The sequence below is a fragment of the Numenius arquata genome, chromosome 21 (genome assembly GCF_964106895.1).
Source record: "Numenius arquata chromosome 21, bNumArq3.hap1.1, whole genome shotgun sequence".
Lineage (NCBI taxonomy): Eukaryota > Metazoa > Chordata > Aves > Charadriiformes > Scolopacidae > Numenius > Numenius arquata.
The window spans coordinates 5359309-5372206 of record NC_133596.1 but is presented as its reverse complement, the minus strand read 5'-3'; the positions used below and the strand labels follow the sequence as shown (position 1 = coordinate 5372206).

Here is a 12898-nt window from a genome sequence, read left to right as displayed (position 1 = left end):
TGGAGGGAATAAGGAATGGGAGAATGGAGGGATGAGGGGATGCAGGAAGGGAGGGGATGGAGGGATGAAGGGCTGGGATGGAGAGAAGAGATGGAGTGAGGCAAAAAGGGATGGAGGAATGGAGGGACGGTGGGATGGAGGGAATAAGGAATGGGGGAATGGAGGGATGGGAGAATGGAGGGAGTGCGGATGGGGCCGGAGGGTGGAAGGAGGGAAGGAAGGGGCTGGGGGCTGGAGGAAGGGCCGGGGCAGGAGGAGGCGAGGAGGAGGCCGCTGCCCCGGCAGCGGGGGCGGGGAGCGGGGCGGTCGTGGCCCCTCCCGGGGCGGGGCGCTGCCGGTACAAGGCCCGGGCGGGCGGCGGCGCGGCCCCATTCATCGCGCACGGCATGGCCGGGGGCGGCGGCGCGGAGCGGGCCCGGCCCGGGGGGCTCCTGCCGCCCGTCTGCCGCCAGCCCCGCCGCAGGGTGAGCTCCGGGACGGGACGGGGAGGGGGGGACGGACGGACGGACAGACGGACACACCGGGCTAGGACGGGGTTGGACGGGTCGGGACGGGTCGTGGGGCTCTTCCCGGCCACGCTAACGCCGATCCCGGTTGCAGGAGAGCCGGGAGCGGCTGTCGGTGTGCAGCAAGGTGTGCTACGCCGTCGGGGGGGCCCCTTACCAGATCACGGGCTGCGCCCTCGGCTTCTTCCTCCAGATCTACCTCCTGGACGTGGCACAGGTACGGCCGGGACCGTGGCGGGGGGGGGGGGGGACACACACGGGACGGGGGGGACACCGGGACCGGAGCCCCCGGGGCTGCTTTGCCCGATGGGTGGGCGCCCCCGGGGATTGCCGGCGCCCCGACCCCCGCTGGAACCTGGGGGGGTATTTTGGGGGGGGTTCGGTCACGCAGGAGTTGTGGTGCCGCGTGGGTGCGGGTCCGAAGGCTGTGGGTTTCCACCGGCTCCGTGCCTGGGGCTCCCCAGGCTATAAACGGGCTGGTGGTGGTCATCCTGTGGGGTGCAGGATCCGTCCCACGACCCCAAAAGGGGAGGGAGAAGTGCCCGTGGGGCACCCTCGTGACGGCCACGGGATGGGTTTTGGGGAGCCCTGCTCCGAGATGGTGGGAATTTGGAAAGAGCGTGGTGGGGCAGCGCTGGGACTGGGTCACTGTGTCTCCAGTCCCACTGAATGAGCGGGGGAGGCCGAGGGACCGTCCCCTGCTCCCAAATGGTGACGGGGTCACAATACGGTTGGGAGGGCCTTGAGGAGCTCTGGAAGGGCAGCTGGAAGCATTGTGTCCTGACACAAGATCTTCTGCTGGCAGCTGGACCCTTTCTATGCCTCCATCATCCTGTTTGTGGGGCGAGCCTGGGATGCCATCACAGACCCCATGGTGGGCTTCTTCATCAGCAAAACATCATGGACTCGCCTTGGCCGTCTGATGCCCTGGTAAGAGCTGCCTGTAGCACCCCGAGTCCCTGCCTGATGTGTCACAGCGCTTCCAGTCAGCTTTGGGTGTCCCTTGGCATGAGGTTTGCAGGGTAGGACGTGCTGATGCCCTGTCTCACCCAAGGTGAGGTGCCAAGTGCCCCAAAAAGCCTAAGGTGCTGCCAACAGTCTGTGCCTGTTAAGTTGTCCGTTGTGTCACTGCGCCTGCAGCAGCTCCAGCCTCCCTGGGAGCTGCCCCGATGCCATGCTCCGATGCCGGACTTTGTTCCCGCGGTGGTTGCTGAGCCCTGGATGGCGATAGGGCCACGTTGCCAGCAGAGCAGGTGGCATCGCATCCGTGGGGAGGAGGGACGGGGGTGTGCGCGGTCGGTGTGTGGTGGTGGAGTGCCAGCTGACAGTCACGAGGATGCTCCTCCGGCAGGAAAACAGCTGTCACCGATCCGTGTGCCCGCACGTGGGGGCTTCCGCCGCCCTTGTGAGCGGGGGGCTGAGCCAAGGGGTGCCAAAGGTAGTCGGAGCAGATGGGATGGGGTTTGCGAAGCCCCAAAGGGCTTATCGCTGCACCCGGGGCAGACTTTGGATGTCCATAAACGTCAGCCCCTGTGTGGGACAGGGAGCATTGCAGGGTGCTAATGCCCAAGTGTGGACGCGGTGGCATGTCCTGCGCTAAAATAACCTGCGTCCTGGGTGCCTGTGGGATTGCTGAAATACAATGCAGCAAAGGGGGTGGGCATGGAGGGGAGTGGAATTAGAGGGATGCGGTCCTTTTCCCCCCCCCACAGATTATACCCTCTGCTTCCAGGCTTTCCTGGAATAGCTCTGAGCAGCGGCATTCGGCTGTTGTTAAAGCCAGGCTCCACGCATGGCCTGAAATAGCTTCTCTGCAGCCGCACGTGTGGTGGGGTCTGGGGTCCGGAGATTAGAGCAGGGCTGCCTGGGCGCGCAGGCAGGGCTGTGCGGGACAGCCCTGCACGCTCGGATGGCCGCCGCCGCCGCTCCGCTCTCTGTAATCTCACATCCTCGAGGCAGGGGGTGGGGATGGAGTGGCCGCATTCCTCCAAACGGCTCCTGCTTCGTTAAAATTAGCCAGAGCTTTTGACTCGCGCTGGGCCCCTCAGCAGTGCTGGGGCAGCCGGCTGCGAGGAGCTTGCTGCTATTGTACATGGCTCAAGGGCAACCGGCTGAGTCCAATTTGGATGAAGCCGAGTTGAGTTTAAAGCTCTTGATCTCAGGGTTTGTTGGCCGTGGTGGGGTTGGCTGTGTGGGGCTGCACAACCCCAGGCTGATGTGGCTGTGGGGCTGCTCTCTGCCTCAGTTTCCCTGCGTGCAGAGCCAGGAACCGCAGGCGCTGCAGGACGTGGCTGCGGGGTGGCCTCGGAGACTGCTGCCTGACCCCAACCTTCAGGACCCGTGAGGGGACCCTGTGTAACCCCCTATGTGGGGGGGTTTATTGTCCAAAGTTTCTGCTGGGCTCTGAAGTGTCTGATCTGTGGGGCTGAGCCCCACATGGCTGCCGGTGGCTCAAAGCTCAGGACTGCTCTGACCCCTCTGAAGGGAGAAGAGACCTTCCCCAAGGGCCATCACCTCTCTCCCTTTCAGTTCTTTCTTTTTGAAACTCTTTTGGGCACGTTTTGTCCCAGCAGCTCATCCAGTGGCTGCTTCCTCCTCTCCCGAGCCTCGGGGACCCCTCTTTGTCCCCAGCCCTGAGCACACCCCTGTTTCCTTGACCACCCCAGACTTCCCGGTGACTAAAGTTCTCCTTGATGTGTTGGTGACTGAAGAGCTTCGGCTTTGACCTTCCTTCTCCGGGGCAGCAGCCGATTGCAAACAGTTAACCGCCGGGCTGGGAAGGGGTGTGCGAGCCGTGGCACAAAGGAACACACCATCCCGCCGCGGCCAATGAGCGGGCGAGCGCGTCACGGCAGCCTCCTCCAAGCTTCTTAATCACCTCTGCCTGGGTCAGGGGTAACTCGAAGTCATTCGTTTGCCACTGCCAGGAGCTGCTAGTCAGCCCTGGCTGGGGCTTAGCACCTTGGTCCCCGGTGCTGGGCCGGCTCCGCGGGGGATTGGCATGACCGGTGAGCACACGCGCTGGCGCCCAGGGCCAGCGTGACGTGCTTCCCGCCGCGCGGTCTGCGGTGACTCATTCAAAATTTCCCTTGGCTTCCACGTATGCGTACGGCGATAAGCGGGAGGGAGAGGAGTGGCTGGGGCCGGCTCGCCCCTTTCCTCCCCCCCGCCGGGGTGACGTGCGCACGGAAAAATGTACATGTGCTGGGTCCTGTGCAATGCTTCCGACGGCGCTCCATCCATGGAGATTTGGTTTCGTGCTCTTCTTCCCCCTGCTCCACCCCCCCCACCAACTTTAAATTTAAAACTTTGTGTCCTGTACGTCAGCCCGGACGGAAAGATCTCACTGTACCCTGGCAGTGGAGTGGCGGAGGGCCAGCCCTGACCCTGCATGGCTCTGTTCCGTGTCCGGTTCTGCTGGCTTCGTTCCAGGATGAAGCCTCTGTCCAGTAGTTTGTGGAGCGCAGGGTGCTTGGAAATCCCCGAGCAAAATCAGTCTCCTGGTACAACCTCAACACCTGGCTCGCTTCCCTCCAGCAGGAGGAATCTCTCCCCTGAATGATGGGGTGACCTGGGTGCTTGTGGTGTCCTGGGGCCGCTGGTGCGGGGCAGAGCTGTTTTCCCCCCCCCCCCCCCCATCTGGGTTGCAGCGGGACAAAGGTGGTGAGATCTGCTGGATAAAGCTGAGAGATGCTCTGGGGTGGCTTCCCGCTGCGATCACCCTCACTGGCTGGTCCTGCTGGGACCACTTCCAATGCCCAGCGCTTGAGCAATCCCCTCTGATCCTCTGTTGCGCTTTGCATCCTGTGTCCCTGTGCCTGCAGCTGGCGGTTTGCCCCATCCCTGCCAGCAGAACAGAGGTGACCCCGGGACCAGGGCTTGCGGGGGGGTGGGGGTGGGGGGCTGGCAGCAAAGCCAAGCTGGTGAGAGGCATTTGTCTGCTGGGCCTGTGCTGCCTGGCTGCTCCCCAGCCCTTGCCGGGACAAGGGAGGTGATTACATCCTCCTGAACAGCCTGGGGGAAAGGTTGGGGCCAGGGGTGGAAGCTGAAGGTAGGAGCAGATCAATCCCTTCCATCGAAGCAGAGATGTCCGTTTTTGTAAATGAAGCTCTTCCCTCGAAGTCTGAGGCAGCGCTTCCCCTTCCCACTTTGTGAGACCTGAGCTGCTGCCTTCAGCCTGGTCTGAACCACCCCTGTGGCAACCACCTCCTGTTGAGGTGATGGAGTAGAGTGGGCCACCCGGGGCAGCTCAGGAGGCCCCAAAATCAGATATTTGAACCCCACTGGTTGTGTGGCGGTGGGGTTACCCAGGCTCTGCATGCCCACGAGGCTAATGCTGTATTTCTCCCAAAGGATCATCTTCTCCACCCCATTCGCTGTCATCTCCTACTTTCTCATCTGGTTTGTGCCGGACATCTCCAGAGGCCAAGTGATGTGGTACCTCGTCTTCTACTGCATCTTCCAGACCCTTGTGACAGTGAGTTGGGCTCTGCACACACCAGGGCTGGTGGGTGAGGGATGGAGAGGATGAATCCCTGCTGAGCTATGCAGAGGGGCAGGTTCCCATCCCTGAGCTAATTCTCTTTGTGCCGTTGCAGTGCTTCCACGTGCCCTACTCGGCGCTGACCATGTTCATCAGCCGGGAGCAGAGCGAGCGGGACTCCGCCACCGCCTACCGTAAGAGTCTTTCCTTTCCTTCCTCGCCATGGCCAGGGAGCAGCTGGTGCTCAGCTCCTTTGCTGCAGCTCTTGCTGGGGCATGATCCTCCTCCAGATGCCCCGCTGGAAGGGCTCATTTGATCCCACCTCACCCCAAGGATGGTGTGTGATGAACATGGTTCCCATTCCTCTTCTCTGGCTCCTCCAGCAGACATCCTTGTCTAGTCTGGTGAGAGCTGGGCTGATGGGAGGTGGTCCTTGTTATGCCCAAGTCCTGGAGCAGGTGACGGAGGATCTGAGCTCCCAAGTTCCTGCTCTGTCACAACAGCAGTGGGAGCAGCATGACCAAGTCTTGGCCTTGCTCCTTGTCTCAGTTTCGCCAGCAGGCACTCTCCTTCTCTGTGCAGCACAGGCTTGGTGATTGGGAGGGAGCTGTAGGAGAGCTGGGCTGGTTCATTTCTCGTGGTGAAAGGCAATGAGTTGCATCTGGGGAGATGGGTTTTGCACCCATGCTCTGGGTGCCCAAGGGCTGTGCTCAATCCTGATGGCCTCTTCCCTCCAGGTATGACTGTGGAAGTGCTGGGCACCGTGCTGGGCACTGCCATCCAGGGCCAGATCGTGGGCAAGGTGGTTACTCCCTGCATCGAGAGCCCCCTCTTCATCGGCAAGACCAACTCCTCGGTGGCCATGGAGGAGCTAAACATGACCCACGACACCGGGTCACTCACGGACACAGTAAGCTGCTGGCAGCCCCTGCCATGCTCTCCTTGCCTTTTTGACCGGGCTGGCTCCTGGGACAATCCCCCTCCCTCACTGCTCCCTCCTCTCTCTTGCACAGAGAAACGCCTACATGATCGCTGCGGGGGTCATCGGGGGGCTTTACATCCTCTGCGCCGTGATCCTGTCTGTGGGCGTGCAGGAGAAGAGAGGTGAGGCTTGAGACACGATGGAATACTCTGGATTTGTGGAAACACTGTGGCTCCTTCCAGGGGCTCCTTAGTAGCCCAGCTGAGCTCTCAGTCTCTTGTTCGTGGGTCGAGCACTGGAGGAGAGAGGCAGGTAGAGCTGAGGTCTGGGTAGGGGGGCCTGGGGAAGGTGCTGCAGAAGGGCAGTGCTGTGGGCAGGAGGCCAGAGCATCTCCAGGGTACATGACATCACATCTCTGAGGGCTTAGCTCTCTGCTCTACACAGCCAGAGATAAATGTTATCTTGCAGTTTTGGCTGGTCAAGGTTGCTAGTGCCAGCTTGGGCATCACAGGGTGAGGTGGTATCCAAAGTCCAGTAGCTTCTGTCCTTACCTCCCTCTGCTTTGTGATCTTTCCTTCCCTCCCCTCTATCCTGGGTGAATCAGCCAGGCCATCCCCTCCCCTCCGTGGGGCTGAGGGACCCCCATGTGAGGGCAGGGAGGTCCCTGCAGGCGTTGCCTTGACTCCCTTGAGGTGGGATGTTCTAGGTGGGCAAGGACTTGTGCAGGGTGCTCAGCAGCAGGCGTGAGGCACTGCACCCCTTGCACCCAAAGGTGCTGTTTCAGTGGGTCTAACGATGGGCTGATTTGCTCTGCTCCCCAGAGTCCTCTGAGCTCCAGTCGGACGAGCCTGTCTCCTTCTTCCAGGGGCTGAAGCTGGTGATGAACCACGGTGCCTACATCAAGCTCATCGCTGGCTTCCTCTTCACCTCACTGGCCTTCATGGTAAGCACAGCCGGGCTTGGCGGATGGGGGAGAGGGAAAAGCAGCAGCCCAGCTTGGAGATGGCTGGGGGACGAGCAGTGTCGGGCCCAAATAGGATCCTGGTGGGATGGGAACATGTGAGGCGGCAGCTTCAATGGGCCGGAGCTGCCCCAGGCGGAGAAGGATGTGGCCCCCTGCCCTTGGTTGGGTCAGTGAATGGCCGCTTTCTTCTCCTGCTCGCGCTTTGAGCGCAGCCTGGTGAGGAGGAGCACGTGCCTTGGGGTGCCTGTCCCCCACTAACTGCTGTCTGCTTCCTCCGCAGCTGCTGGAGGGTAACTTTGCCCTCTTCTGCACCTACACCCTGGGCTTCCGCAACGAGTTCCAGAACATCCTCCTGGCCATCATGGTGCGTACAGCTCCATCCTGGAGCCCCTTGGGGCCGGGACAGTGGTAGGACACACACTATGGGGCACCCCGCATCCTGCTCAGGAGCTGGCGTGGGACGGGTGCTCCGTGAGCTGAGGGGAGGGCTGCTGTGGGGCTGCAATAGTCCAATGTGGGGACAGTGACCGAAGGTTCCCTGGGAGAAGGAGCTGCCAAATGTCCTGCAAAGGCCGGGTGAGTTGGCAGGAACAGCAAGGCCTTTGTTCCCGTGTGAAAGCGGCCAGAGACGGGGGAGACCAGGAGCCATGGGGGCCTTTTGTCCAAATCCTGCCACTTATCTCCCTTCCCCCCCCACCTCGAGAAAAGGATCTCAGTGTTTACTGCCAGGAAGATGAAGCAAAACAACTCCTTGAGAGCACTTCCCAGCTTGCCTCATCCCTGGGAGCCCTTCCCACCCTCCCCACTCGATGGGGCGGAGAGGTCTAAGGTGCCAACGTCCCCACAGAGCCTGGCTCTTGCCTATGCTTTGTGCTTGCAGCGGTGAGAAGATCAGGTTCCTTCCCAGCACTGAGGATCGAGTCGGGTCCTCCCTCTGTTTGGGCAGGTGTTGTCACCTGCCACGTGCCCCGAGGACGGTGGTGCTGGGTACCAGGGCGCTCTGCAGCGAGGAGGAGGAGGTGGCCCCACTCAGCCGCTCCAATTGCAAGCTCCCCTTCCCTGGGAGCAGAGGCAGGCGAGGGATGGGGTGAGAGCAGGAGTAGGCAGCGTGGCTGCGTGCCAGCCCCGGGAGCATGTGGAAATCGGAGGTGCTAGAACAAGCTGGAAATGTGATGGGGGAGGTGGTGTCCAGGAGCTGCTCCCTGCTGGGAAGAGCTTTTACCCCAGAGCAGAGCCCACCCAGCAAGTGACAACACGACCCCTTCTCTTCCCATAGCTCTCGGCCACCTTGACCATTCCCCTCTGGCAGTGGTTCCTTACTCGCTTTGGGAAGAAGACTGCTGTTTACGTGGGCATCTCGGTGAGTGGGTCCCCTCGAGCACAGAGGTTCACGTGAGGATGTTGTTTCCCACCTGGGTTGAGCAGAGCTGTGTCCCCCCCCTGCAAAGGACCTGGAGCTGGGCAGAGGCTGCTGCTGATTTGGTGCCTGTCCCTCATCCTGTTTGTGCTGTCACAGATGTGGCCAAGGCCAACAGAAATGGCCACTGTGGGGCTTTGGGAGGAAGGCTGCACTGCTGCTTCCCTGTTCCTGCCGTCGGAGGGCTGGGATGCATGGGAGGCAAGGGAAAAGGACAAGGAGTCTGGGTCAGGCACTGACGCAACTTGCTTTCTGTCCCCTCTCCAGTCTGCCATTCCCTTCCTCATCATGGTGGCTGTCCTGGACAGTAACCTCATCGTCACCTACATCGTGGCTGTTGCAGCTGGGATCAGCGTCGCAGCCGCTTTCCTTCTGCCCTGGTGAGTGCAAGGTCCTGGTGCTCTTGGCACTGCAGCCCCAGAGCTGGGCAAGGTGCTTCCAGGGCCTGCTGGAGTGGTTAGAAAACCTTAGGAGGCCTTTTTGCAATGTTTTCAGCCCAAGGTGGGGCTCTTGGATGGAAATCCTCTCAGCGGGGAGAGGAGATGCTTTGTTGGCTCTGCCCTAGTGTTCACCATTCCTCTCTCCACACAGGTCCATGCTCCCAGATGTCATAGACGACTTCAAGCTGCAGCACCCCGACTCTCATGGCCATGAAGCCATCTTCTTCTCCTTCTATGTCTTCTTCACCAAGTTCACCTCTGGGGTCTCCCTGGGCATCTCCACGCTCAGCTTAGAGTGAGTTCTTGTGTGAGAGCCGAGGAGCAGGGAGGGAGGGAGGCAAGTCCTGTGTCTCTGCATCCAGGCATCTCTGCTTCCCAAGGGCTGGAAGGGAGGTGGGGGTCCAAATCCAGTTGTGGCTCTTGAGTCTCTCCCTGCAGGGACAGGTTTGCTTCCTAGAAACTTGGTTTTCTTTGCCTGAAGGTCCCTTTCTGTCCGTAGCTTTGCAGGGTACCAGACCCGGGGCTGCTCCCAGCCCAGCGAGGTGAACTTCACCCTGAAGATGCTGGTGTCGGCTGTGCCTGTGGGGCTGATCCTGCTGGGCCTGCTCCTGTTCAAGCTGTACCCCATTGACGAGGAGAAGCGGAGGAAAAACAAGAAAGCCCTACAGGACTTAAGGTGAGTGTCAGCTTGTGCTATGGAGGTAGCAAGCACAGCAAGCGGATGTGGGGGGTGTGTGGGGGAGGATCAGGCCCAGACGGGTTGGGACACACTGTGACTTGTCCAAGAATCCTCCAGAACCCGTGGGTGGTGAGGTGAGGGAAGGGCTGGCTTATTTTCCCAATCCCGACTTCCAAAGAGATGGCGTGAAGCATTTGAGATCAGCGGGGAACCCGTCCCAGTTGCTAAAGAAAACTCGTTTGGGGACTGTGCGAGGCGGTGACGTCCCTCTCAAACCCTTCGGAGGCTCCTGTGCTCCAAGGCAGAGGGCTGCTTGGAGGCAGGGCTTGCTCCATGGCTCACTCCGTGCCTCATCCCCAACCCTTTGCCCCCAGGGAGGAGAGCAACAGCAGCTCGGAGTCGGACAACACAGAACTGGCCAGCATCGTGTGACCCCGGGCTGGCTCCGTCCGCTCACACCGGGGCTCTCCGAAGGACTCGGTCCCTCCGGGGCTGGACCAGCCTCGTGCCGCTGTAGGTGTGCGCCGTCGAGGAGCGCCCGGGAGAAGCCGTGCAGAGCATCCACCGAGTCCAACAAGAGATCTGTGCCGGTCTTGTGCCTTCCATGGGATCCACAGAGCGCTGGTAGTGTACATTACACGAATTGACCCTGTGGTACTTGTGTGCCTCGTGAGAAACAAGCACTATTCCCTGCCGGGTCCCGGAGACCAGAAGAAGCCTGGAGTGGGATCCTTTTGCTGATTAACACTCGTGCCTGGCCCACGTGGGGCCGGCCGCCTGTAGGACCGGGGGTAATGGTTAGTGTACATTACACTGTCAATGTGACCGCGCCAAGGACGTGAGCTCACCTCTGCTGTCTGTACATACGACACTAATTTGGAAAGCTGTTCTTTTTTTTTTTATAGAGCCTAATTAACTTAATGATGTAAATATGAAACTATTTCCTATTTGTATATATCTGTACAGAAACCGAACTCGAGGACCTATTAATATTAATTTACATAAAAGCAGGGGAAGTCAGCAGTGTGGGTGTGGAGGATTTTTTTTTTTCGTTTGGCTGCTTTTTCTGTGGATGTCAGCAAGCCCAGGGTCCCTTTACATGCCACAGGGCGCAGGATTGACTTCTCCTGAGCCGAAGGCGCAGGAATGCCGTAATCCCAGCAGGCAGCCGTGCCCGGCAGCCCCTTACCCCTGTGCAGCTCCTTGTCCGGGTTCCTGCGCCGCAGCGACCAACAAAGGCTCTATTATTTTCTCCCTTTCAAGGGGGAACGGGGGTGGAGGGAGGAATGAAATGAAAGTGCTGGCTGCGGAGATTGTGAACCCGGGGCTGGAAACAGGAGAGGCAGCCGGGGAGCGGAGAGAAAGGGAATGTGGGCTGTGAGTGACACCCAACACTTTCTCCCAGGGCAGAGTGCTGGGCAAGCGCTAATCTTTGTGGATATTTATACCTTGCTCTCACATTCCCCTCTCCGCAGCAGAAATGGGGAGAGCCCTGCCCTCCCCGCTCAGCGGGAACGCTGCACTCCTGTGACAAGTGTAATAATGCAGGGTGGGAGGGGGAAAGAAGGCTGGATTTGCACACAGGGAGAGGATGCCCCGGAGATGAAGCAGCTGCCCATACAGCTGGGGCAAATCCCCAGTGTGAGGGGACTGTGCCAGCTCTGCTGCTCTGTCCCCACGGCCACGGCGCTGGGGGGGACAGGGCTGTTGCCTTTTGTTCAGCCCGTTTGTCACACCAAGAAATTCATAGGGTCAGTGGCTGAGTCGAGAGTGGTGCAGGGGGGGTCGGGGGAAGGACGGCTCATCCTTTGTTCCGCATTTGGGTACAAAGGACTGGAATGAGGATGGGGATTTTAAAAACAGCCAGAGGGATTAGACCTTAGCTGGGAACGCTTAACTGGGCCCCACTCTGCCACCATGGTGGGGTCATGGAAAGAAGCAAAAGGGATGATGCAAGGAGGCTGGGAGCTGGCTTTGTGCTGAGCAGAGGGCGAGAGGCAGCGTTAGCCTTGGCCTGGGACCTCCCTGCTCCCCCAGGGATGGAGTTTGCAGCGAAGGAACAAGGGCAGGACAAAGCCAGTGCTCTCTGAAGCCCCTGTGGCAGGTAGGTGCCATCTGTACCCTCTGCGAGAGGCAGAGGAGGGTGGCAATGCTCCAGCTGAGCATGGAGCTTGAGATTGTTGCAGATGTACTGACCCCTGCCCTGCTCCTGGCCGGGTTTGCGAGGAGTAATCCTGGCCATTGCTATGACCTGGCTGCCTCTGAGGGGTGTAGGCAGTGCTGCTGTCTCCAAGGATTTGAAAGATTGCTGCTAGCTCTTCTTTTCAAAGAGTTCCAACAGAAATTGGGGACGTGTTATTCTTTGCCACCTCTTTCTTGGCTCTGTGGGGTTCATGAGGAGTCTCTGTTCAGGTTTTTTTTGCAGCCAACTCGAGACTAAACGCACACTGAGCTTGAACCGAGGCCCAGACATTCCTAGCTAAGCACACCTCATCTATTTGAGGCTTTTAAGAAAATAGATGCAGGGGGGGAAAAATGACCACGGGAGTTGATAGCGCTGAGCCCTGGGCAAAACTCCAGCCTTGAAGCAGAGACCACGTCTTGCTTCAGTTGTGATTACAGAGGGCTTTCGCTCCAAGCATGAGGAAAGCCTCTCTGGCATGGGAAGTCTTCCCAGCCAGAACTGCGTGGGGAGATGCTGCCCGCACCCACAGCTGGCCTCCAGCAGCAGCTGGGCTATGGCTTAATCCACGCTGACCTTGGTGATAGAGCAAATGCACCCCAGCGTCTGGGAAGCCGAGCTGGAGTTACATCCCTGCTGTGTCCTCCGTGCTGGCTGGGTGAGCCATGCTGGTGTTGGGGCAGGGCTGGCTCTGTGAAATCAAAGCCAGAACATGGAAAATGCAGGGTGTCAGCTGTGCATGCGGCAGCTGCTGAGCCGATGCCTGTAACGGCATATGGGCTGTGCTGCCCAGAAACCATATGTGGGTGCTGGGAATCAGCCCCGATTCCCAGCTGATGGGGATTTAAGGGGTGATGGTAACCCATCTGGTGCCAGGGACTTGGGGAGCATTCCCTTGAATTTGGGGGGGGGGCTTTGCTGCCCATGCTGGAAGGGAGCAGAGGGTTTCTGTCCTGCTCGGGGAAGCAGGTTGTCCGGTCCCTTTTGTTCACAAAGGAAACACGGCACTGCTGAGGCCCCTCCTCAAGTGCTGAGTCCGGTTTTGGGCCCCTCACCACAAAAAAGACATTGAGAGGCTGGAGCGGGTCCAGAGAAGGGCAACGGAGCTGGTGAGGGGTCTGGAGAATAAGTCTTATGAGGCAAGGCTGAGGGAGCTGGGGGTGTTCAGCCTGGAGAAAAGGAGGCTGAGGGGAGACCTTCTCGCTCTCTACAACTCCCTGAAAGGAGGGTGTAGCCAGGGGGGGTCGGTCTCTTCTCCCAAGTCACAGGCGATAGGACAAGAGGAAATGGCCTCAAGTTGCGCCA

At 59.8% G+C, this 12898-nt stretch overlaps 1 protein-coding gene across 2 annotated transcripts; it reads left to right on the top strand.

Annotated features, from left to right (window-relative positions):
- Window positions 1-386: 386 nt before the first annotated feature.
- Window positions 387-10429, top strand: MFSD2A (MFSD2 lysolipid transporter A, lysophospholipid). Of its 2 annotated transcripts, XM_074161964.1 has the most exons (14): window positions 387-464; window positions 601-723; window positions 1312-1436; window positions 4860-4983; window positions 5105-5183; window positions 5727-5899; window positions 6003-6093; window positions 6733-6854; window positions 7156-7239; window positions 8152-8235; window positions 8560-8672; window positions 8884-9027; window positions 9232-9408; window positions 9786-10429. In XM_074161964.1, the coding sequence occupies exons 1-14, from the start codon at window positions 387-389 to the stop codon at window positions 9841-9843; spliced, it is 1575 nt and encodes a 524-aa protein (XP_074018065.1). In that variant the 3' UTR covers window positions 9844-10429. The 2 variants fall into 2 exon arrangements, with proteins under 2 accessions (XP_074018065.1, XP_074018066.1); XM_074161965.1 differs by lacking the exons at window positions 387-464; window positions 8152-8235 and having other exon boundaries at window positions 613-723.
- Window positions 10430-12898: the final 2469 nt, after the last annotated feature.